Genomic DNA, 24402 nt, shown 5'->3' with positions numbered 1-24402 from the left:
CAAGCTATAAATAAAGCAAAAGGTCAAACGAACTCACGCTGCTGATCGAGAGACAGTGGTTTTTGTGTTACGTTCGTTTTATCTCTTACATTGTCAACATGATTGAGTCAATGATACTTGGGGTGAGTTCAAAACATGACGCTAGTTAAATTTGTGTTGCTATCGAATAATGTAGAACAAGTTCAATGGAAAATTTGATCGATATTATCGAACTGTACCAAAAATCAGGGATCTAATGACCAGTGGACGTTCGTACCAGATTTAAGCTTATCATGGATTGTTTTGGAATAGTTTCGAAATGTGAATTTTCTCGAACTTTCGTGGTAATGTTTTCTTGTATAGCCTTTTTTATACGATGTTGAGCGTAGTTTTATGATTTTTATGCGTTTCATGTGTCTCAAACGTTTAAATTATTGCACCAGTGCGGTAAGAAAAATTTAATTTGAATGACCCGCCCTCGTTCACTGCCGGTAAACAGCACATAAGAAATGCAAGACATTGATATACGAGCTATCTTTGCATAAATTATGTCTGAATGTGACGTAACAGCGCAAATATAAACAAATTGTCATCAGACAGAGTTTTCGCCCTGGATCCACATCTCTGTTTGAGTTAGTGTTATTTACTTTTGGTCGTCAGCCACACACTTAACACTGTCATGGATCTTGCTATTTATTTTATAAATTATGTTGCAGAAATAGGTAAATACGTGTGTGTGCAGTAGTCAGCATTACAGTGCCACAGAATAACTTGAGTGACTTCATTAAATCTCAGACAACTAATAAACAGACTGGCAATGCAGGGTTTTCTATTGAAGTAATGTGTGCCACGTTTGTTTAGGTTATCAGTTCTTATCATATCTAGTAAATGTTGTGGAACAACAAGATTATCATTAGATCTCACAAAATAATGCAAGATCTATTCATATTCCAATCAACTATTGTGAGACATAAACTCAGAAAGTGACACAGACGACAGTAGTTGTTCGCGAATTACTCCATGGGTAATTCGTATTACCTTCATGACCACATCGAAATTCGAAAATTACATTTACGGAAGAATTTAGCAAATCTGAGGACGATAGTTACGAACAATTCGTATATCGCGTACTATGAAGTCGAACTCGACAAAAATAACACACCCTCAGTTTTTACCGCTAACCGGATCACACTGATACGCTGAGAGATATCATGTATATGACACCAGCTATCCAATGTTTCGGCACCTCTGAACACAGAAAATGAAACTGCTAACACACAAAGTAGTATGATTACTCGAAATGCTGCGATAGGCCTTTCTCAAAAAAATGTTCGAAACCTTCCACAAAATCCGCAACAGCGAGAAATATCGTTTCAAAGTTGCTCATTATATATTCAAAAACTATTCAAGGTATATTCTAAGACATTCAGTTACTTGTAACTCGTCTAAATGTTGGTTGATTCTTAAAATTCGTACACGGCTGCAAAGGTAAAAATTTCCGTTGTTTTAAAAATGTCCGAATATGTTTTACGAAGAAATACACAATTTCTGAAGTAGTGAGAAGTGTGCAGAATATCTGGTGTTCAGTAAACTTTGACGGTGTCTATGCCAATACAAATAAGCATGGCACTCGTAGCATGTAGAATTAAGCCGATTAATACCTTGAATATAGACGTTGCCAGTTTATTACGGTAGTTGTCTGAGATGAATAAATGCATTTCCACTGTTCTTCACATTTGACCAATCTGTCCGATTATGGTAATAAATTTACTGCATTACTAAACTTGACTAAATTGAATGTAGTTATACTCTCACATTCTTCCTTATAAAATGCAGAACATTCGATTTCACTTCATTTACTTGATTTCTTTGTTTTTTATCCCACCTAAATGCATGTCTTGATATCCCCTACGTTTATGTAGTTAATTCTACCAGTAAAACATTATCATATACAGTATTAACGTTAGTGTGTTCATCAATATGTATCCCGTTTTGCATGTATTGAATATTTCTGCTGCTAGGTTGTTTATATATTTTATTTATTTATTTATTGTATATATCTACTTCCATTACTCAGAAGAAATACACTCTCACTAATATAAATTTATTTATTAATTTTATGTATTTATTTCCATTTCTCAGAAGAAATACACTCCCACTAATATAAATTTATTTATACCTTCAATACAATGGTTCATGTGTGTATCTATTGGAGTTGTTCATCTAACAAAGCAGATACTTGTATCTGTATGTTTTAATATACAGTTTACGATTTTGAGAGCATGTTGCAAAAGCTCCCTAGCTCCGATACCATCCAAATAGAATTCATTAAAAAATATTTATTAGATTGCAAGAAAGTTGTTAATAATTTATCCCAAATTACTTGCATATTGTGTTTAACTTTTTGGCTTTTAATGTAGGGTATTGCCTCAAAGCTACACTACACATCAAAAGTATTGTCGAGATGCCCACGATTTGAAAAACCTGTAACTTTCTTACCAAAATGACAATGAATTGTATCAGAGGTACATTACTTGGGGTTTGCAACTACGGTGACATGATACCAAGATCCCGTTTCAATCTCGCTCACGCATAAGCGTTCGAACTCAGAAAAATTTGAATGCGCATGCCCGAGGTAACTCTGGATACTGGGATGTCCAGGTGGATCAAAATAGCTGCTCACGATATGACGGATTACGATAACTATATTTTCAGTACATTTTCGATGTATTACATTTTTTCACTATGAATGTGGTAATACATGTTTTATTATTTTATTACAAACCGCCTATCTCATGTCAGAAGGTCGTAGCACCAGTCTCGCTATCTACGAGATGAGACTTGAATGGGATCTTGACATGATGTCACCATACAGTACTATGCGCATTGCAAACCCCAAGTAATGTACCTCTGATTGTATGTATATGCACAATACAATAAATCTGACACTTCTAATGAACATTGTCATTATTTTGCATTATCATTCGATTGTACGGACACGAAAATTCAATAGTTTTATCACACGTTTTTTTTTTTTTTACTGTTGTTTTGCTATGGCGCGTCATCCCATTAGCATAAATTTTGCATAACTGTTTCAATGTTTAACATTTTATAAGTAATCATGATACATGTATTGTGAATTTGTAGTGACCAATCGCGATTCTATGCAACTCAATCAGGCTCTAAGGGCAGGAATTTTTTTGTTAGCAGCTGTAACTCTGTTTTACATAACTTTGCATTGATAGCTCTGCAAGTTTTCAATTGAATATGCCCGAGCCTTGCAGATTTCGGATTTTATGAAGGGTCAGATTTTAGCGCAGCATACTTCGGGGAGGAATAATTGTGCAATAGCTTGTTCTTTGGGGATTTCTGAACATTAATTGTGTTCGTTATAATCTGACAAAAATGGAAATGTATGGAAATGTGGCAAATTTACCAAGATCTGGCAGACCAAGAGGAATAACAGTGTGTAAAGACTGGACAATTTGCGGATCAGTATGCAAGCCTGGTTCAAAAGAGCACCAAGAATACGCAATGAAATAGAAACTAATTACGGGAAAAATATTTACATATATGTGAAGTAACATGAACACATATGTGGCTAAGAAAAAACCTCTCATGACACACCCCCAGAAACAAGCACAAATAGTTTATGCCTGCACCCATGCACAGTGGACCTATGAGGATTGGAGTCGAGTTATGTGGTTGGATGAATCAAGGTTTAAGCTGTTTCGCAGCGTTGTCCGCGTATATGTTAGCCGGTGACCACATGAATCATACAGCGACAATTGTCTTATACCAACTGTTAAAATACGACGGTGGCAGTGTTATGATATGGGGATGTTTCAGTGCTAAAGGTGTTGGACATGTGTGTAAATGCTATGAACGAACCAATTTGAATATCTTAATATTCTAGAAAATCACATGATACCGAGTGTACGCGAGACTATGGGACCAGATTTCCTGTTTCAGCATGACAATGCACCTAGCGACGCACACGTGTTTATTTACTTGATTCATTGACCTCTTACGTCACTTTAATTGGGAAACCCCATAGACGCAGAGGCATGTGTTGGAAGCAATACTATTTCTTTTGTCTTGGAGGGTTGTTATAACAAATTATATATTGTTTGCTAGCTAAAATCACAAACTTTGTTTCTTTGGAAAAAAAATCAATTTATATTAATCCGTTAGTATAAAATGTTGTCGTCCCGACAATACTTTTGACGCGTAGTGTGTCTCAGATTCTTTATATGCATTTTGAAAGATTGATACGTAATCTAAATTATATTTTACACACACATCTATTTCTTTTAATGGTAAGTAGATAATTGCCTAAATTCACCCATAACTGCAGTATTTGTTTGTTCTGTCACACATGTTTCAGATAATATATTCCAGTCTGACTCGCTCTTGAACACGTTACTACTGGTACAGTTTTATATGCACATTTTTTGTTTTCATTGTAGGAGGATGTAAATCCAAGTCAGATAATTGTTGACAGCCTTTCTACAACAGATACACAGCAGTTACTGCTAGCATTAAGGTAATCTAATAGTAAGACCATTTTTCGGTTCATTTGAGATCCCACATTACCGGTATGTGTGAAATCAATCATAAAAACAGGACAAACAAAGGTCATATCATTGTAGTAATGACAAACATCACATGGGATTTGACAAACGCAACTGAATTGTAATTGATTCAATGGTGAGGAAAGAGGTAGTTATGTTCAAGTAATGGGAATTTACTGACTAATAGTAAATGTACAAGTATAGGAGATTTACTGAAAAAAAATCATTTTGTTATATGACGAATTTGGAGTTTTACTAGTTTTTATACATGTAGCTGATTTCACTAGTGAATTTTCTACCCAGATGTACATGGCACACCTGCAACATGTATGTGTATTCACAAGCCACTCCGTGCAATTCTTCATTAATCACCTGCTTAGCTTGTTCATGAATGCTTTACAGCTTTGCTGATCAAACGAAATGTGGTTTGAGTCTTGGGCTTTGCCACTGAAAAAAATATCTCCTATAAAAATCAAGATGGAAGTTGCACTCTGTCACAAGCTCATAATGAGATAACAAATTTAGTTTTAAACTGTCTGATTGACAAATAAATGTGGACAGTTTGCAATCAACGAAATTCTAGAGAAAAGTGTTGTGACAAGGCAGTAAGTGTAGACTAGATGTTGTCTATTATCGTAGGACAATCTATGTATAATAGACAAGCGAAATGGTCTGAGGCTGTGAACGGGCCTTACATACGGGTCTGTCTACGTATGCGAGTTCCTATACTATTGTACTAAAGTTGTAGAGACAGCTTTCAGTAATAACACAGAATTCTCTGCTGTCCATGTCTTTATGTAGCGATTCACCAGGTTATTCGTGAGTGGAACTGAAGGCATTCTGAATGGCTGGATTCCAGGCTACAATGAGTGTGATACAAAATATATAAATAATAAATAAAAAAAAATGCAAGTAGTCTTGTGTTATCTTGGCAATTTTGTTAACAAGCTTTTTTCATCACAAATTTACAAAACAGTTCTGTTTAAAGTCTGTACTTTCCTTCAGAAGTTTAGAACAAAAATTTAAGTAAAAACTGAAAATTGTTCTAAATTTTGTCTGTTGGCTCCAAAATTATGGTTCATTTCCAAAAATATTGAAGAGTTTAAGAAATAAAGTACAGACAAATTTCTGGTGTTGAAATGGTTAGACTAGGTTGTGCTTGAGCTGTGCACATTGTACAAGCCTGTTATTGGAATGAACTGCTGTTGACAAGAATGCTTGCTTGTTGAGCTGATTGTACTATCTGCTGTGAATAACAACTTGTGTGATAAACTTTGTCTTTCTTTTGCAGGCAGATGAAGAATGTTGTTATTGGTAGTAACAGACAAAAGTCCAATATGATTCTATGTGGAGCCATTCCAAAGTATGTATGTAAAAACATGACTGTAGACAGAATGAAAACAAATTTCTGTAATATGTCATAGAAGGTTATAATCCACTCTGTTTGAGTCAATTTCCAATGTTTATAATTTAACTACAATGATTTTTACCAGTAAACATATACCAGTTAAAATTTTTAGACAAAGTCTGAAAATGAAGACTGGTGAATTGGACTTTATCCAGATTAGTCAGTCCATTCAGGCTCAGATTTAAACCTATTTCATTCAATCTTTGCACAAAGACAGATGTCCACCACACGGCCATTTTATTGTGAATCTGCAACAAAATCAATCATTTCTATTCTTCTTCTTTGTGTATAGTGTAAGATCTTAGGATGTATATACATTTTATAAATATACATTCAACCTTAGCTTGTCTCTACAGTCAAACCTGTGTATAGCAACCACCCAAGGTACTTCATTGAAATGGTATTTATATAGAGGTTGAATTAATTCAGTGGATCTCTTATATTTGACATATTTGTCCAGAAAATAATGAGATGGTACCGTAAGTCAAAATCCAATAAATTTGACTTGAGGAAACAACAATTTGTTTCATAAAGAGCTAATTATTAATGTTTTTAAACAAAGGTAAATCTGCAAAAATATTTTTTAAAGTGATAGGCAAGGTAGTCTATTAACGCAGGTTGCTTATGCATTATGCCTTGGAACTGCCTAAAAGTGGTAACCTATAGACAGGTAGATGGTCTTTACACAGGTTACTCATACATTATGCCTTGAGACTGCCTAAAAGTGGTCACTATAGACAGGTAGGTGGTCTTTACACAGGTTGCTTGTACATTATACCTTGAGACTGCCTAAAAGTGGTAACTATAGACAGGTACAGTAGGTGGTCTTTACACAGGTTACTCGTACATTTATGCTTTGAGACTGCCTAAAAGTGGTCACTATAGACAGGTAGGTGGTCTTTACACAGGTTGCTCATACATTATGCCTTGGGACTGCCTAAAAGTGGTCACTATAGACAGGTAGGTGGTCTTTACACAGGTTGCTTATACATTATACCTTGAGACTGCCTAAAAGTGGTCACTATAGACAGGTAGGTGGTCTTTACACAGGTTGCTCATACATTATGCCTTGAGACTGCCTAAAAGTGGTCACTATAGACAGGTAGGTGGTCTTTACACAGGTTGCTCATACATTATGCCTTGGGACTGCCTAAAAGTGATCACTATAGACAGGTAGGTGGTCTTTACACAGGTTGCTCATACATTATGCCTTGAGACTGCCTAAAAGTGGTCACTATAGACAGGTAGGTGGTCTTTACACAGGTTGCTCATACATTATGCCTTGGGACTGCCTAAAAGTGATCACTATAGACAGGTAGGTGGTCTTTACACAGGTTGCTCATACATTATGCCTTGGGACTGCCTAAAAGTGGTCACTATAGACAGGTAGGTGGTCTTTACACAGGTTGCTCATACATTATACCCTGAGACTGCCTAAAAGTGGTCACTATAGACAGGTAGGTGGTCTTTACACAGGTTGCTCATACATTATGCCTTGAGACTGCCTAAAAGTGGTCACTATAGGCAGGTTGTCATTATATAGAGGTGTTCGCTAACACAGGTATTACTGTCTCATTCTTCTACAAGGTAGATTTTACCTAAATGTGTTGACTCTTTGCATGGGTGACATTATAAATGTGATATAATATATTACTCATTTACTCCTTTATACACAGTACCTACATCTATTGACTCTTCCATTTCCCTGAGAATTGTTCTTAAATACAAAATGGATTTACCAATCATGTGTGTTGTCTATTCTAGATTGCTGTACCTTCAGTCTGAGTTCAGTGGTAATAGTGAAGTATTACTAGAGTCTGCTGTAGTACTTGGCAGCTTTGCCAAAGGTACATGCGATAATGTTAAGAGTTTATTAGATAATGGAGTAATTCCAATTCTACTGAAAGGTGAGTTGCACTATGAAAAAAGATTAATTAGATCCTGTCAATATGTTGTTAATTTCAATTTACCCATGTTAACTCTACAGCGATTGCCTTGTTCACCAAAAACTTTGAGTAGCGTATAAGCACACATTAACTTGAAACTGCATGCCTGACTCACCACAGACAATGGGTAGAGCACCAGCCCCCATTAACTCGAAACTGAATGCCAGACTCACGACAGACTTTTAGTAGAGCCCCAGCCCACAATAAATCTACAGTGATTGCCTGAATGTTAATTATGTATGAAATATAATATTTAGGATTAGAAATACATTTCATTTCTTTAAAAAGAAAATATGAAATTCTGTGCATTTTGTGTCATTTATACAATCATTTCACCTCTTGCTACATTCTTCACCAAATGACCACAGCATCAATTGTATGTAACATTAATTGCACCTGTGGGTGTCATCGTCATTTTTGCATATGGGCTTTAGAGAATTTAACTTCTATTTACATTCAGATACTTGGCAGATGACTGATATAAAGCTGTCATTATTATCACTTATATATTATAATAAACCCATGCAACATATCATTGCAGGTCTTGTGCATTCTGATATTAAATACATTGAAGCCTGTCTTCGTTGTCTCCGAACTATTTTTGCGAGTGACGTCACCCCTTCAGATTATCTTTACGATGTGAGTACCTTTCATTTATCATTTGTTTCAGCTACTGTACTTACTAGATGAAAAACACGCATTTTAAAATAAAGTCTGATAAAAAACGAATAATGTGTATTTCTATATATGCTCTATTAATAATGTATATTGTGGATGTGTTTCTATGTTCAAAATATTTTAGTGATTCAGTGTACAAAAACTGTACTTTTTAGTTCATACATGTATGCACTTCTATTAGAGCAATTACCATAACCCATTGAGTAAAAACATTTCCAACTTTTCAAAAAAAAAATATTTTGATTACAAATTAAGACTTGTAGTCAATAAAGAATCTGGTCTACAATTATCAAAACAATTTATAGAAATCTACCTAAAAATAGGCAAAAGTTGCAGCGAACATGATGACAGTAATAATTTCAACAAGTCACAGTGAGTTTGCTTTATTTAGGTTTAGTGTGCTGTTTATATTAAATATGTACTACTAATAGAGAGAATACATGCATCTTTATCATGCACAAATATCCAACTTTGTCACCCTCTTGTTCATATTTCAAAAAATTATAATCTACTTGTAGTACACTGTTTTTTTTGCTTTTTACATGGTATAAGTCTTATAGCCATGCACCTTCAGAATACCCATCGCAACCACCTCTCGGAAATCTTAATAATATTTTTTTTAGTGATTGTTCAGAATGTCATTTCACTAATAGTTTACCAGTAGAATTGCACAAGTTTGTCGAATTTAACTGAAAAAGCACAAGAAAAATAAATACCAAAAAGTGACCCCATGCTCAACTCTGAAGTTGCTGTGTTTTTCTTATGGTGTGATGTCTTATCACCATGGCAAATATTCATGCACAGTTTTGAAAAAAATTATTGTGTTTTGAGTGTTTAACTTTGAGTTCATTTACCGACAGGATGGAGCTGTGGTGCTGCACTTGATTAGTATTATACCAATGTCTTTATGTACACAGGAATGTATTACTAGTATTCTCAGTAAATGTTGTAAGGTAAGATCTAACCTCACTACATCCAAGTGTTTTATAGTTATAGTATAGGTTTTTCCTATACATGGTTCTGTAAAAAGCCATATCTGCATTCATTGAAATGAAATGGATTTGCAAAACGAGAACTTAATGATTGACCTGTGTGTATGTGTGTGTTTGTTGGTATCCAGCAGTATCTGACACATGCTCGGACAGATCAAGTTCAGACTTCACACATACATTATATCGGACATATGCTGTAGATGCACTTGTTTCATCATGTGATTCAAGATTGTCTAATGGCAGCCATTTTAAGGCCAAAGTTTAATCAAAATCACATTTTTTCACCATTCTGGAACCTGATGTCAGTCGTGTTTGAACAGATTTTGTTTTTAACTTAGTACATACAATGTACATTTAATACAATAGAACCTTGATGCAAATCATTTTATTTTTTTGGATGGAGATTAAATGGCTAGCTGGTGGTCATTTTATTTGAAAGAATGCAATTCCAGATCTATATATCCGACATGCCTAGTCCGCTCAAGCTTAAACTTCACACATACATGTACATCAAATTGTTGGACATGTGCACATGCATATTCACCACGTTCAATTACCCACCATAGACTCCGGTCAGTCAAAAAGACTATTTTGAACTGGAGGCATTAATCAGCGATTCTGCCCCATGACCCCAAGATTCTCTTTCCCTTACGTCACGAACCACATGACCGAGGCCATATGGCAGCCCCATAGACGGCTGTACAAATCACTCTTCGTTTTTCTCCGCATCGGCAGGGATGAAGTTTTAGTGGCTCTGTTGCATCGCCTGCCTTTTTCCTGTCCGGGTTCCTAGCTTGGGTTGTTGCCGCTGCACGTCATTCGACATTGCAGTTGGTAGGATAAGTTTTCCTTGTCAATTTACGCTTGTGTCGTTTTTGACTCCCATGTGCGAAGCACAAAATGGGAGTCTTTGCAGTTAGTGTGTCTGTATGTATGTATGTGTGTGTGTGTGTGTGTGTGTGTGTGTGTGTGTGTGTGTGTGTGTGTGTGTGTGTGTGTGTGTGTGTGTGTGTGTGTGTGTGTGTGTGTGTGTGTATGTGTGTCCGACTGTTCCACTGCTATCTCAAGAACCATACATCGGTTTTTGATGAAACTTGGTGCATAGATGCTCTGGGCCAATGCGCAGATTTGATTAGGTTTTGGTAAAAATCCATGCTCGTTAATTACCTAATTTGCATGATAATTAGCTAATTCTTAGCGGTTCCATGACTATTCCACTGATATCTAAACAACCACTCATTGGATTTTGATGAAACTTTGTACATACATGCTCTGAACTAATGCTAGGTTATGATTAGTTTTTGGTAATAATCCGTGGATACTAATTACCTAATTTGCATAATGATTAGTCAATTTTCGGTTTTTCCACTGATATCTCAAGTACTAATCATCACATTTCAATGAAACTTGGTACATAGATGTCATATGACACTGCACAGACCTGATAGTTTTTATGGTAATATCAGTACATATAATTACCTAATTTGCATAATTAATTAATTTTCAGCTTTTGATATAAGTAGTGAGCATTACATTTCAATGAAACTTGGTACTTACATACTCAAGGACTATGCAGAGATTGATTGTTTCGGATAAATATTTGTGTATATTAATCACCTAATTTGCATAATTAGTTAATTTTCAGCTTTTCCACGGGTATCTCAAGTACTGATCATCGCATTTCAATGAAACTTGGTACATAGATCCTTTAGGACTATGCAGAGACCTGATTAGTTTCAGGGTAAATAATTGTGCATATTAATTACCTAATTTGCATAATTAATTTTCAGCTTTTCTACTGATATCTAAAGTACTAATCATCACATTTCAATGAATCTAGAATTATGCAGAGACCCAATTAGTTTTTGGTAAATATTTGTGCATATTAATCACCTAATTTGCATAATTAACCAATTTACAACTTTCACACTGATATCTCTGGTACTAATCATCACATATCAATGAATGTTTATACATGGATGCTGTAGGACAATAGACAGACCTGGATAATTGTGGGTTAAAATCTGTACATATTAATTACCCAATTTGCATAATTAACCAATTTTAAGCTTTCACACTGATATCTAAAGTACTAATTTCCATTTTAATGAAACTTAGTACAAAGATGCTCTAGGACAATGTACAAACCTAATTAGTTTGGGGTAAAACTCTGTTCATATTATTTCCCTAATTAGCATAATAATTCATAATTTTTTGGTTCTAATCACATTTCAATTAAACTTGGTACATAGAGTTTTTGTTACATTGCGCAGACCTCATTAGTTTTACAATCAAATCTGTTCATGTTAATTTTCTGATTTGCATAATTAGTTTTCAGCTAAGTAATTTCAAATTATATTTAATGTGTCTCCAATACTCTCAGCACATGGGAGTTCTTTCTAAGCTTTCTTTGATTCCCCTTTGTGTGTAGTATTTTTCACAACAAAGAAATTAAAACCCGGTGCCACTTGTTGGTTTCGCGGCGGCACCTTTTACAACTGTATTTCGTTTTTTCCCTCATGCATGTCGTCTTTTATTTGCAATGTATTTAGCAATGTATGGATGTACTGACAGCACCAGGGCTCGTTGCCGTTTTTCCTTTTGGTCTCCTCGCGTTTCAAGTCGACTGTGCAGTGGTTATATTCAGAATTTACCAGCATAGAACCCGCATTCGAGATACTTTGTCGTAGCTGCGTGCGGGGTTCAGGGTTTTCGCGTGAAGGTGTGTGTTTTTTCACTGGAGTTCTGAGGCATGAGATTTTCTTTCAGAGCCATCAAAATCGCTGAGACTGACCGCATCACAGCAAGGTCGCGCATCCAGTAAACAAATTGGTTAAAGTGAGTTGCGTGTTTGGCATGAGTAGAAAGTCCTCACACTCGGCTACCGGTTGTACCGGGGCGTCGAGTAGGAGACCCGTTGGTGGAGGTACCGATATTTTTCTCGGTCTCTCCCCGCTGATCGGAGGGCATCCTCACAGTCTGTTTTTTCAGGCGGTGGTTTACTCCCATTTTACCGGCTGCAGCGAGGCTGTGCCCCTGGAGACTTTCCTCCTGTGGGGCCCGCTGCGGGTCCCTTTGTGGACCCTTCCCTCTTGTGGGGCGTGTTGCGGGTTCCTTTTGTGGACCCTTCCTCGTTGAGTTGAGGGCTTTGGTCGAGGGACTGTCGGGACAATTGCGTCCCTGGCAAGCCGGGTAGATCAGACGCAGTCGGAGTGAGCTGTCTCTGCTGCAGCCCCTCGATGGGTAAGCGGGAAGAAATACGAAAGCCTGTTTGCATTCAAACACGTCTCTTCCGGGGAACCCCCGTTCCCAGCCGCGGCTCTCCTACTATTTTTGGGGGAGATCGAGGCTCAGGCTTATTGCACCGGGCCTCCTCTGGAGCCTCGGGCACTGAATGGCAACTGGATGCTGGCAGCCAAGCCTCCGATCTCGGGGCAGGGCTTTCAGGGCAGGGCACACGTTGAACCCCCCTACTTTCAGCCAGCTAGGGTTTGTCACGCGGTAATGATACAGTGGTAACGAATTTATCCTTGTGTCTGGTCTCCGCTGTGGGTTTTGACTCCCTTCTCACCGTCCCCAGAGGGAACCGACCCTGTCATGAGACGCACAGTCGAACACGCTCTCTTTCACATGTTTAAAATGAAAGGAGACGCAGTTCACTCGTGTCGGATACAGCCAGTACTCCGGGCGGTTCCTCAGAGTCTTCCATCCTTATGACTCGGTGAGCCACGCTTTTTGGGGGGATGCGGAGTATCATCGATCCCGGTGATTCAATGTAAATACCCCACCCTTGATCTTAAGGCAACCACCTAAGGTTGCTTCAACGCTTATGGGATCACGGGCGATGGGATCCAAAGCAACCCGGTCGGCACGTCTCTCCCTGTCCGTCCGAGTGCGGAGTGGGGCGCAGAGCACGCAAACGGTGTTGATGGGCGGTGTTGGTCAGCCGTGAAGGATGTAACGCTTAAGACCCCCGGGTGGGGAAAATATTAGGCAACACTACCCGGTCTGTGTGGTTTCGGGATCAGACCCCATAGCGGGGGATGAGACCAAAACCCCCCCAACCGGATCCCAAGGCTCCTTCCCAGACCACGGTACCACGAATTTGGCAAACCGGGCAAAGGGGGACAGCCGCGTTCCATGGGCGTTCTTGCCAATCGAAGACGACCCATCCAGCCCTGAGGGCAGAGTTGCTTGAGCGCATTATTGTGCGTGCCCAGGACTCTGGAGACCTTGGAGGCAGAACGCACCAGCCTCCTAGACCAGGCGACATTTTTACTGGTGGGCCACTGCACATCTACGTGCGACACCCTCTAGTGTCACCTGGCTCTCTTGGCCAGGGCCACTACTGTGCTACGAGACGCAGCCTTAGACGCACATGTTTTCACCGACAAGCTGAGTCGGGGTACGTCCCCACCTCAGTGATGCAGACTGGACATCCTAAACAAACTCTTATTATTCTGTGTCAGATTAATTGTTATTTTAGGTTGAAATCTCACAAAATTCTAATTTTGTTTTATTGTGTTGTGTCAAAGATTGATCTACTAAATATGCGGAATTCATGTGCATATTAATGAGTTTATTACGAGTACACTGATATTCTCATGATAACCTTATCATACAGATAAGAACATACAGAGAATTAAAAAACAATTTTGCTTTCGAAACATACCTTGTTACCCTGAAAAACATTGAGATGCGCGAAAATTTAACTAAATTCCGCATCAGTGACCATAACTTGAAAATTGAGACTGGCAGACACAAAGGAATACCCCTTGTTAATAGATTATGCAACCTGTGTGATCAAAATGAAGTAGAAGATGAGTATCACCTCATGATGTCGTGTAAAAGATATACCCCCGAAAGAAATGTCCTATTCAAAATGGCAAAAACCAAAATCCAAAACTTTTGAAATTTGTCACCAAAGACACAATTCATAGCCTTGCTAAACAACAGTGGCCTAACACTCCCCGTAGCAAGGTACCTAAAGAAGTGTTTTGAAATAAGACAGCAACCCCAGTGACAACCTTCTTTCACTGTTTGAGTTTTGCATTTTGTTTTCTATCTATCGTAGTATCATAATTTTATACTTGCTATTATCTGTAATGTATTAGCTTAGATTGTTTTTGTTTTTTTGTTTTTTTTATCTATTTACTGTTTTGTAACCTTTTATTCCTTCTTAAACTTTTGTAACCATTGCCAATCCCTCCGGGGAATGTGTAAGTGTTAATAAAATTATTATTATTATTATTATTATTATTATTATTATTATTATTATTATTATTATTATTATTATACATCTTTCCCCTGCTTGTACATGTAGTAATAATTTAATGAAAGATAACAGTCTAAAATGCCAACAAATCATTTCCTGCTGTGTGAACATTAGTGTTCAGTGGCATGATTCCATCACATGTTGGCAGTACTTCTGTGTCTGAAGTGAACAAAATAGAGTGTTTGAATGTGATGTAAACATGACACATAGTTTCCAAATAAGGCAGACATTCAACGTGTCAACTTTCTACCACACTAGTACGGGTGTTAGTGACAAGTTTTCTATTGTTTTCTATTGTTTTTAGTGTCAGATGTATGAGAATAATGTCAAATGTGTATTTGTCATATTTTGTTCATTACAGAATAGAGATCATCAGAATATACTAAGTGGGCATGGTGCCATACAGGCCTTGGCCCCATTGTTAACCTCCAACTGTGCCAAGGTAATACATATACACTGTTCACATGAGTTGATACATTTTGACTGCAATAATACAATTTGATTGTTATGAGTGATGACTCATGTTTAGTACCAGGATGTTGTGAGTGATAACTCATGTTTAGTACCAGGATGTTGTGAGTGATAACTCATGTTCAGTACCAGGATGTTGTGAGTGATAACTCATGTTTAGTACCAGGATGTCGTGAGTGATAACTCATGTTTAGTACCAGGATGTCGTGAGTGATAACTCGTGTTTAGTACCAGGATGTTGTGAGTGATAACTCATGTTTAGTACCAGGATGTTGTGAGTGATAACTCTTGTTGAGTACCAGGATGTCATGAGTGATAACCCATGTTTAGTACCAGGATGTCATGAGTGATAACTCATGTTTAGTACCAGGATGTCATGAGTGATAACTCATGTTTGGTACCAGGATGTCATGAGTGATAACTCATGTTTGGTACCAGGATGTCATGAGTGATAACTCATGTTTGGTACCAGGATGTCATGAGCGATAACTCATGTTTGGTACCAGGATGTCATGAGTGATAACTCATGTTTGGTACCAGGATGTCATGAGCGATAACTCATGTTTGGTACCAGGATGTCATGAGTGATAACTCGTGTTTAGTACCAGGATGTCATGAGCGATAACTCATGTTTACTACCAGGATGTCATGAGTGATAACTCATGTTTAGTACCAGGATGTCATGAGCGATAACTCATGTTTACTACCAGGATGTCATTAGTGATAACTCATGTTTAGTACCAGGATGTCATGAGTGATAACTAATGTTTAGTACCAGGATGTCGTGAGTGATAACTCATGTTTAGTACCAGGATGTCGTGAGTGATAACTCATGTTTAGTACCAGGATGTCGTGAGTGATAACTAGTGTTGTTTCAATATTTTGTTGCCAGGTACAGTTACCGACACTACAGTGCTATGCTATGATGTGCTATCAAAATGAACAAGTTGCTATGGCAATAGCAGCTGGTATGTATAATTTTCATTATGTAATACACTGTATAAATAATATATAAAATTAAACATTTGGTAAAAGATGGGACATAACAGGAGACTTGTACCATGACACGACACTGTCCTGTATGCTCTTCCAATAAACTGGTTCAGCTTAGTACCCTGATGAGTAAGTAGATGGCATTCTTGTGGATCTATGCAGATGAATCACTCTCGCTACCTTCTTCACATGCCTGGACCGATTACATTCAAACTTACATCACACATAATATTATACATATTCACATCAATTTGTTTCACAATCTGATTCAAGATGGTTGAATGGTAACCATTTTTGTACTGAAAAATCATAATCAAGCATGTCTCGGCTGTTTACAGATGGATTGTGTTCAAACTTGGTACGTCATTTTGTTTTTTTGATCATATTCAAAATGGCTGACCATTTTGTTTTAATGTACATTTTGTTTAAATGAATATGGTTCTAGTGCCATATCTCTGACATGCTTTGACTGATTATGTTAAAATTTTAACTATTCATTATAAATCATTTTATTGATGTACAAATATATTGGTTTGACTATCCGATTTAAAATAGCCAAGTGGTGGCCATTTTTTAGTGCTAAAAATCATTTCTGGCATTCCGGAACAAGATCTCGATTTTTTTATTAATGAATATGGTTGAAACTTGATACATACACTAGACATTATTGGTCCTTGGTGCATATCATTTGGTTTTTTAGATTGGATTCAAAATGGCTGAATGGTGGCCATTTTGTTTCAATGAATGCGGTTCTAGAGCCATATCTCTGACATGCTTCGAATGATGTTCAAATTTTATATATTCATTATATAAACAATCTTGTTTATATACATGTTATACATTTCGCACACTGAGTGTGGCTATATTAGTGTTCATATGATTTTTTTTTATCACACATATGCACATGTATTCATTGAACAATTCAATTTAAGATGGCTGACCATTTTAATGTTAAAAATTCAATAAAGTCAAGCATACCTGCCATTCTGGAATCAGATCTCAGTTGTGTATGAACGGATTTTGTACAACCTTGGTACAAACATCAGACATTATGGATGCAAGTCATTTTATTTTTCAAATTGAATTCAAAATGCTGCAGTTTCAAAGCTATGCATTTTGTATCTCTAACAATCATGTTCAAACTTTATATATATAATACATCATGTCGCACATGTGCATATTTATTCATTTGGTTATTCGATTCAAGATGGCCTAATTGCGATTGTTTTAATGTTAAGTTTATCAAATTTATTCGTTAAAACTTGGTGTGTACATTTAACTTCATCTGACATTTATGTACTGTAAAATACTTTATTTTCGCTTGGAATTAATTTTTGATATTTTCGCTGAAGTAATGATTCAGTGAAAATAAAATCCAGCGAATATACCTTTTTCCTATCTTTTACATTCAACTCGCCAAAAATCAGTGAAAATAAATTCCATACAAAACACCTAAAAAGTCTTTTCAGTGAAAATTAATTGCAGTGAAAATAAAGTATTTTACAGTACTGTGGAATACTTTATTTTCGCTGGAATTAATTTTCGCTGAAAAGGCTTTTTGGGCGTTTTGTATGGAATTTATTTTTACTGATTTTTGATCAGTTTGATTAGAAATATAGGAAAAAAAGTATATTCGCTGGATTATATTTTCATGGAATCATCCCTCCAGCGAAAATAAATTCCAAGAGAAAATAAAGTAGTCTACAGTATGTTGTTTTGTCAGATCAGACTCAAACGATTGGTGGTTGTTTTGTTTTAGGGAATGCAGTTTTGGAGCCATATCTCTGAAATTCTGTAACGGTTCATATTCAAACTTAGAAAATAAGATATATTTCTCAATTACTTGTTTTATTGTTTATTTACAGCTAGTTATAACAGTGAGACTATTCCTCAGTTGTTGGTAAAACAATGTGGTAGAGAACAGAATGAAATGAAGCAACTCACTGCCGCTAAATGGTAAGTTACATGTGCGCTTATTATAAGTGTTTGCCACTAATGTCAAAAGGTCGATGGTCTACAGGGCTTACAAGTTGAAAAGTTGCTGGTCTCGCTTAAATGTAGTTGGTCTTAAAGCAAAATACATGTATATGAAGACAAAATAAAAAATGCACTCTGAGGTAATGTGTAGGTTTGATGATCCACAGAAAAATTTGTCACTATAAATGTTTGTCATATTGAGCAGTTTTAGCTTTCATAATTTTACAATAATGAAAACTCAAAGAACAGGCTTGCAGTGCCGTCATGCACTTATACTTATCAGCCCTTCTGTAAAGTTCTAGGCTTTGGACCTAAGTGTTCCTTTAGTTTTGAACATTGCAACTTATAAATAATATATAATACAAGTCCAAACAAAAGGGTAGAGTAAACTGAAACAAAATGGTAACAGACAAAATCTGGTTTATATAACCTGGCAATGAAATCTAACTATGTTTAGCCTAGATTTTAGTTGCAGGAAAATTCATAATGCTACTGATTCAAACATGCCTATCATGATTGAAATTTTGAATAAGTTTGAATATTATCTGACTGTGGTGTCCCCAGCCATATCCTGGGCATGACAAATTATGAATGTGATCTGACCACTGTTAGAACTTTACCAATCTATGACAATTACCATGGACGTGTAAATGAAAGACGATTCATTTGCAAGTTTGCTGACGATGTTGGTAATTAGGTGTTCCTTTCATTCACGCATCTACAGTAATCATATTTACTTAATTAAGCAAGTATGGTTGAATCATGCTCCTTGGCAGCTGGCTATGTACATGTATATGTATGTCTATGCCAATGATATCTCAAAATTCACTTATACTACTGAAAGCTCACATCACACAAAATTTTCCCAAAATGTATGAGGCACTAAACTTTTTTTAGTCACTGTTCAGACGCTGTCTGAGAATAGGTACTTAATAGAGTGACATTCGTGTGTGCTGCACAAATGTATCAAAATCAAGCATTTTAGAAATTCTGGAACTGGATCTTGGTCATGAATCGACAGATTTTGGTGCATAAATTGAAGCATATCTTTTTGTTTCTTTTATTTGGTTCAAAATGGCTACCTGGCAGCCATTTTGTTTAGGCATACACCTATTAGTCAATTGAGTGGTCAGATCAGTCTTGTTTGGGATACAACATGTAGTTAATTATAATACTATGTTGTAAACCATAGTTACTAATTTAACTTCTGTTTTGTTTGTAGTCTTGCTTACTTGTGTCGAGCTGGAGCCATTCAGTCACAGAATTCAATTATAGTTACCAAGGTAATATGTTACGGTAGAATAGAATAAAATAGATTGTCATGATTAGTCAGGCTCCCTAACGTTGTCAATTCTGACATTTTGACTCTACTCCACTTTCACACCATTTACACAAGAATGTCATGTAAGGCACATAGATATTTAGAGTGTCTTAATCACTCAGCCACAAATAATAATTTAATAGTCCACCCCAAAGAAAGTATACAAACAATTCGTGGTATTTAAAATATGAACCAACAAAACTATCCTGCAGAAAAAAACAGATCATACAACCAAACTGTAATATGTGGGGTTTAACCCATTGAAAACTGCCACATGTTACCTGCTAAGTTCATTTGAGTGTAGGATGGTGGGTTTCATCTGTAGAATATAGAGATGTATCAATGAACAAACCCAAAGTACATAAAAACATAATATATGCTGGATGTCAGTGCAGTCTAGCAACTATAATAAACTCATTCAAAATAAACTAAGAATGCTTTCTGAGATGTGGCAATGTGCTAGCTGCTACTCCCTGCGCTATTACGTAACAAGTAACCTTGGTATACCAAATCAACATCTAGAGATGATCAAAACAAAACTGCCTATACAGCGTACTGCAAGACATTTAATTTCTTAACACTGTTTATTCATATTGTATATCTAGGCATTGCCCACATTGGTCAGAATGTGCAAAAATGGAAAGAAGTTCCAGGAACGAGTTGAAGGAGCAGAGACATTAGCATATTTGATAGAGACTGATGTGGAGTTACAACGTATTGCAAGTGTATCTGATCATCTTGTAAAGACACTGGCAGATTATTTCCGCTGGCCGCCCCCAGGAATCACTAATAACACAGGTGATTTGAACAAGGTGTGTATGTCTCTGCTGTTCAGTCTTACTGTAGGAGTGGGCACTTCTCATTCCCTAGAACCATCATTCATTCATTCGTTTGTTTGTTCATTTGTTTGTTCGCCCATTAGTTTATTTGTTTGTTTGCTCGTTTGTTCAATCGTTCATTTATCTTTTGATTCATTCATTTATTCATCTATTAAGCTAATTGTTTTCGCTATCTTGTATGTACATATTTTCTCCTATAGTTTAAAATAACTATTTACTTTTCAATATATATATTTATCTAATGTTTCTGATGGAATAAATTTAATTCATTCATTCATTCATTCATTCATTCTTCCTTCCAGCTTAACCAAGATATGCAGTATTCCAGTGAATTAAAACAAGCTGCATTTAGAGCATATGCATCACTTGGTGCTAATGATGAGGACATCAGAAAAAGAGTGAGTATATTTATAACCATGGGTATTATTCAAATTGTTTTCGTGTATTATATTGATTCTAATATATATTGCAAATAGTTGCAAATGAGGAATTATGTTTTAGGTTGTTTCCTTTAATAAATGTTCAATATCATTTATCAGAGATACCTGGACCGATTTTTTTTTTTTTTTAAATTGGTACAAAGGCAAGTTATGAGGAACATATGCATATTCATTTTTTTTGTTTCTTTGAACAAGTGATAGCCATTTTAATCCTAGAAAATCAATAATTTAGGGTCTCAATTGTTTCTCAGGCATGACTTCACTGATTTCATTCAAATTTGATATGAACATCATACATGATGAATTACTGTCATATATCATTGTTTTGAGATTCAGAATTACTGTCTGGTGGCTATGTTGGATTTATTTTCTTGTGTCTCTGAATTATTTCTTGGACAAACTTTGACCAAATATGTAATTTGATTCAAAATGTCCAACTGGTTTATGTATGGATTATGCAATTTGGTTTGTATGATATGAGAATGATCTTATTGCTAGGAAGTGTTGCTGGGACTTTATACCTTTAACTTGGCTAAAGTGACATTTAAAGTAACACAATATTTTTAACATGCTTAAATACCTGTCCAATCTATTTACATCTTTTATTGTTCATAATTGACATTCACAAAAACGGGATTAGGACTTTGTCATAAAGAATGACTTTCTGTTCAAAAATTAGTTCTGACTTTAACTTTCAAATCGCCAGTTACAGGGAATCTTTAGTTGAATATTTCTTGATATTCATTCACCAAATTAATAGCCCTGAGTACATCCTTTCTTAATCATTGATGGTGCAATGAATTACTGCTAGAGACTTGGCTAGAATGTCAATAAACAGAAACGCTGTAGGTTTGTGTAATTGAATGAACTCCTAATGTGCAATCACTTATTTCAGATGAAAATAGTAAGAGAATTATCATATTTACTTCTATCTGAAGTGCATCTTCAGTAGAAGAAGCTAACATTGGAATACAACAAACGATACTTTGACCAGATAAATACCTCTGTAATTCACCTGTGCTACTAATAAAGCGAATATATGGTAGCTGTAAAACATTAAAAATATGACATTTCTGAAAAGATGAAGATTTTTAAGGACTGCAATTTGTATTTTCCACAGATAATTGAGACTGAGAATTTAATGGACCATATAGTAACAGGTCTGTCGGACTCGGCTATAAAAGTACGAATAGCTGCAGTTAGATGTCTACATAGTCTCTCAAGATCTGTCCAGCAGTTAAGAACCAGTTTTCAGGACCATGCTGTATGGAAGCCACTTATGAAGGTAATATCACCATTATGAGCAGAGAATCATCTTTAGATCTAATAAAATACTGTAGCCTTAAAGAGGAATCTCCATTTAAGCCTAATCTTGCAACAGATTTGCTTTCTGGATTAAAATTACAATGCATAACAAAAGATAAATTAACAATGTAAACAATAACACAATAGTGTCTCATGATTCTTTGGTGCAATCCCTGGGTTTGGCAGGTTCCCCTTTAACTTGATATAAAAACATTACCACGGGGCATATCATTTACATAACAAAATATTGCTACATGATGTGCACCGAATCACGCGACAGGGTTTTACGGCCGAGTTTGAATCTAAAGTCGGATGACGGACAGACTGGAATCTTTCCGTTGACCCAAACCCAAACAAGGGGTTCGCAACAAGAAACGACACGAACACAGGATATTGTCAAATTCTATTATTGTATTCGTGTAAATAAATATAGTGCGCTCACGAGGTATCAACTGACATGAACTCAAATGAACAATAAATTCAGCATAATACAATAACAGTGTGGTAAGACACACAAAATTAGACAACGCAAGGAAAATACATTTACGGTCGCCTGGAGTCACAAAATGCTATGGACACTAAAATACCTAGTTTCAAAAGTCAATCTTTTCGACGCAAACAACACATGGCCTAATCTTCGGCTGGCTTTGGCTTGAACGATTGCGACGTGATTGCTGGACGGCAGGGAGTTCTTATAAATCTTGCTGAGAGAGAGAGAGAGATGATGCAGTTCTTACAAACGTCTGTGGAATGACATAGTGAAACTGTACACAGTCTTCAATTTGGCTTGATGTGAAACGATCTGTCTTTGGGAACTCGTAACGAAGCGACTGCATACCTCCACGTGGCAAGGTGTTGGTGACTAGCCATGTGTCCAGAATGACTCGGTGATAATAGACGACTAATTGAAATTGACCTGTGACCCACATTTATAGTGGACAAAGACTCCTTGAGCTCCAGTAAATTCGATCATTATTAACGCCCTCTCGTGAGCGTCTATTGGCATACAAATAATACACACGTCTATAAATATCAAATTACACAAAATGCGTCACACAGGGCCATTTTTATTGCTACAATATGAGAATTTCAGACTGGATAGCATTTCAGACTCTTGTATCTTGAACAAATTTTGCTGATGGTATGAGAAAGTATAATGAACATAGCATAATTTATTATTTGCCTCAAACCTCCTTAATCTTTTCTTCACCAGACTTTCTCACCCAAATTTTTCAGCAATTTTTTCTTATATTCTTCAATTTTTCTGAAAAATAAAGACTAAAAATTTTAGTCAATTTTCAGTTTTCACTCAAAAAAAATTGGCTATTTTTGTCCCAATATTCTGAAAGAAAATGCAGACTATAAATGGGACTATTTTGTGAATTTATGATGAAAACAGGGAACTGGTGGTGAAAAGGTTAATTAACTTTTGTTGTTCCTAAATGACAGTTACTTTGAATATAAAATATTATGGTTTTCCTGCAGCTTTTACAGAATGCATCAGATGAAATATTAACAGTAGCATCATCTACGCTTTGTAATTTATTGTTAGAATTCTCACCCAGTAAGGAGGTAATTAATGTTCTATGATGTCTCGCAGTATACATATTAAAATGACATGATGACTTTCACACAGGTACAGGTACTTTAATTTATTGATACATGATTTTGTTTTTAGCCAATCTTAGAGTCAGGAGCTGTGGAATTACTGTGTGACTTAGCTCGCAGGGAGGATCCAGCGTTACGACTAAATGCAATATGGGCTTTGATGGTAAGTATCAGAGGAACATCACATTGTGTCAACTAAGCAAACGTGGATCTAAATTGGTTATAGTATAATTTAGTACTGGATGAGTTTTGAATACTGTAAAAATAAATACTTGTACATCTTATAGTATAAACAATAGAATTCAGTCGTCTAAGAAAACCCTGTGTTTGAATGTGTCTTATTTTAAATGTACAACATTTTTTATGTCACATTCAATTTACAGTTTATTAAAATTGTCATTAAATTTGTGCTTTTATCTAAACTACTGCCAAAAAATCTTCTAAAAAAAAGGATGTGCACATTTTTAACGTGCAATATGAACAAAAAATCAGTTTTCAAATTTTGCAGGTTGCATCATTTCGTCAGCAGTGGGTGCTGTGCAGTGTCAAAATAGGGGACCAAAAAAAGATTGACACACACTTTTTGAAGTGGTGCA

The 24402-nt window shown here is 36.2% G+C and overlaps 1 protein-coding gene across 1 annotated transcript in view; it reads left to right on the top strand.

The window, feature by feature from the left end:
* Positions 1–34: 34 nt before the first annotated feature.
* Positions 35–24402, top strand: part of LOC100371107 (armadillo repeat-containing protein 8-like) — a 30081-nt gene continuing 5713 nt past the window's right edge. Inside the window, exons 1-15 of the mRNA XM_002734949.3 lie at positions 35–122; positions 4449–4525; positions 5845–5916; positions 7726–7868; positions 8449–8546; positions 9446–9538; positions 15214–15294; positions 16216–16291; positions 18182–18272; positions 19516–19576; positions 20220–20426; positions 20756–20851; positions 22014–22178; positions 23684–23770; positions 23877–23969. Coding sequence (XP_002734995.2) covers positions 99–122; positions 4449–4525; positions 5845–5916; positions 7726–7868; positions 8449–8546; positions 9446–9538; positions 15214–15294; positions 16216–16291; positions 18182–18272; positions 19516–19576; positions 20220–20426; positions 20756–20851; positions 22014–22178; positions 23684–23770; positions 23877–23969 — 1464 coding nt within the window. The 5' untranslated portion in view covers positions 35–98. The remainder of the gene's footprint in view (positions 123–4448; positions 4526–5844; positions 5917–7725; positions 7869–8448; positions 8547–9445; positions 9539–15213; positions 15295–16215; positions 16292–18181; positions 18273–19515; positions 19577–20219; positions 20427–20755; positions 20852–22013; positions 22179–23683; positions 23771–23876; positions 23970–24402) is intronic.

This window comes from Saccoglossus kowalevskii, chromosome 22 (assembly GCF_978046115.1).
Source record: "Saccoglossus kowalevskii chromosome 22, keSacKowa6.1, whole genome shotgun sequence".
NCBI lineage: Eukaryota > Metazoa > Hemichordata > Enteropneusta > Harrimaniidae > Saccoglossus > Saccoglossus kowalevskii.
Note: the sequence above shows the minus strand (reverse complement) of the source record. Positions and strands in the feature narration are given on the sequence as shown.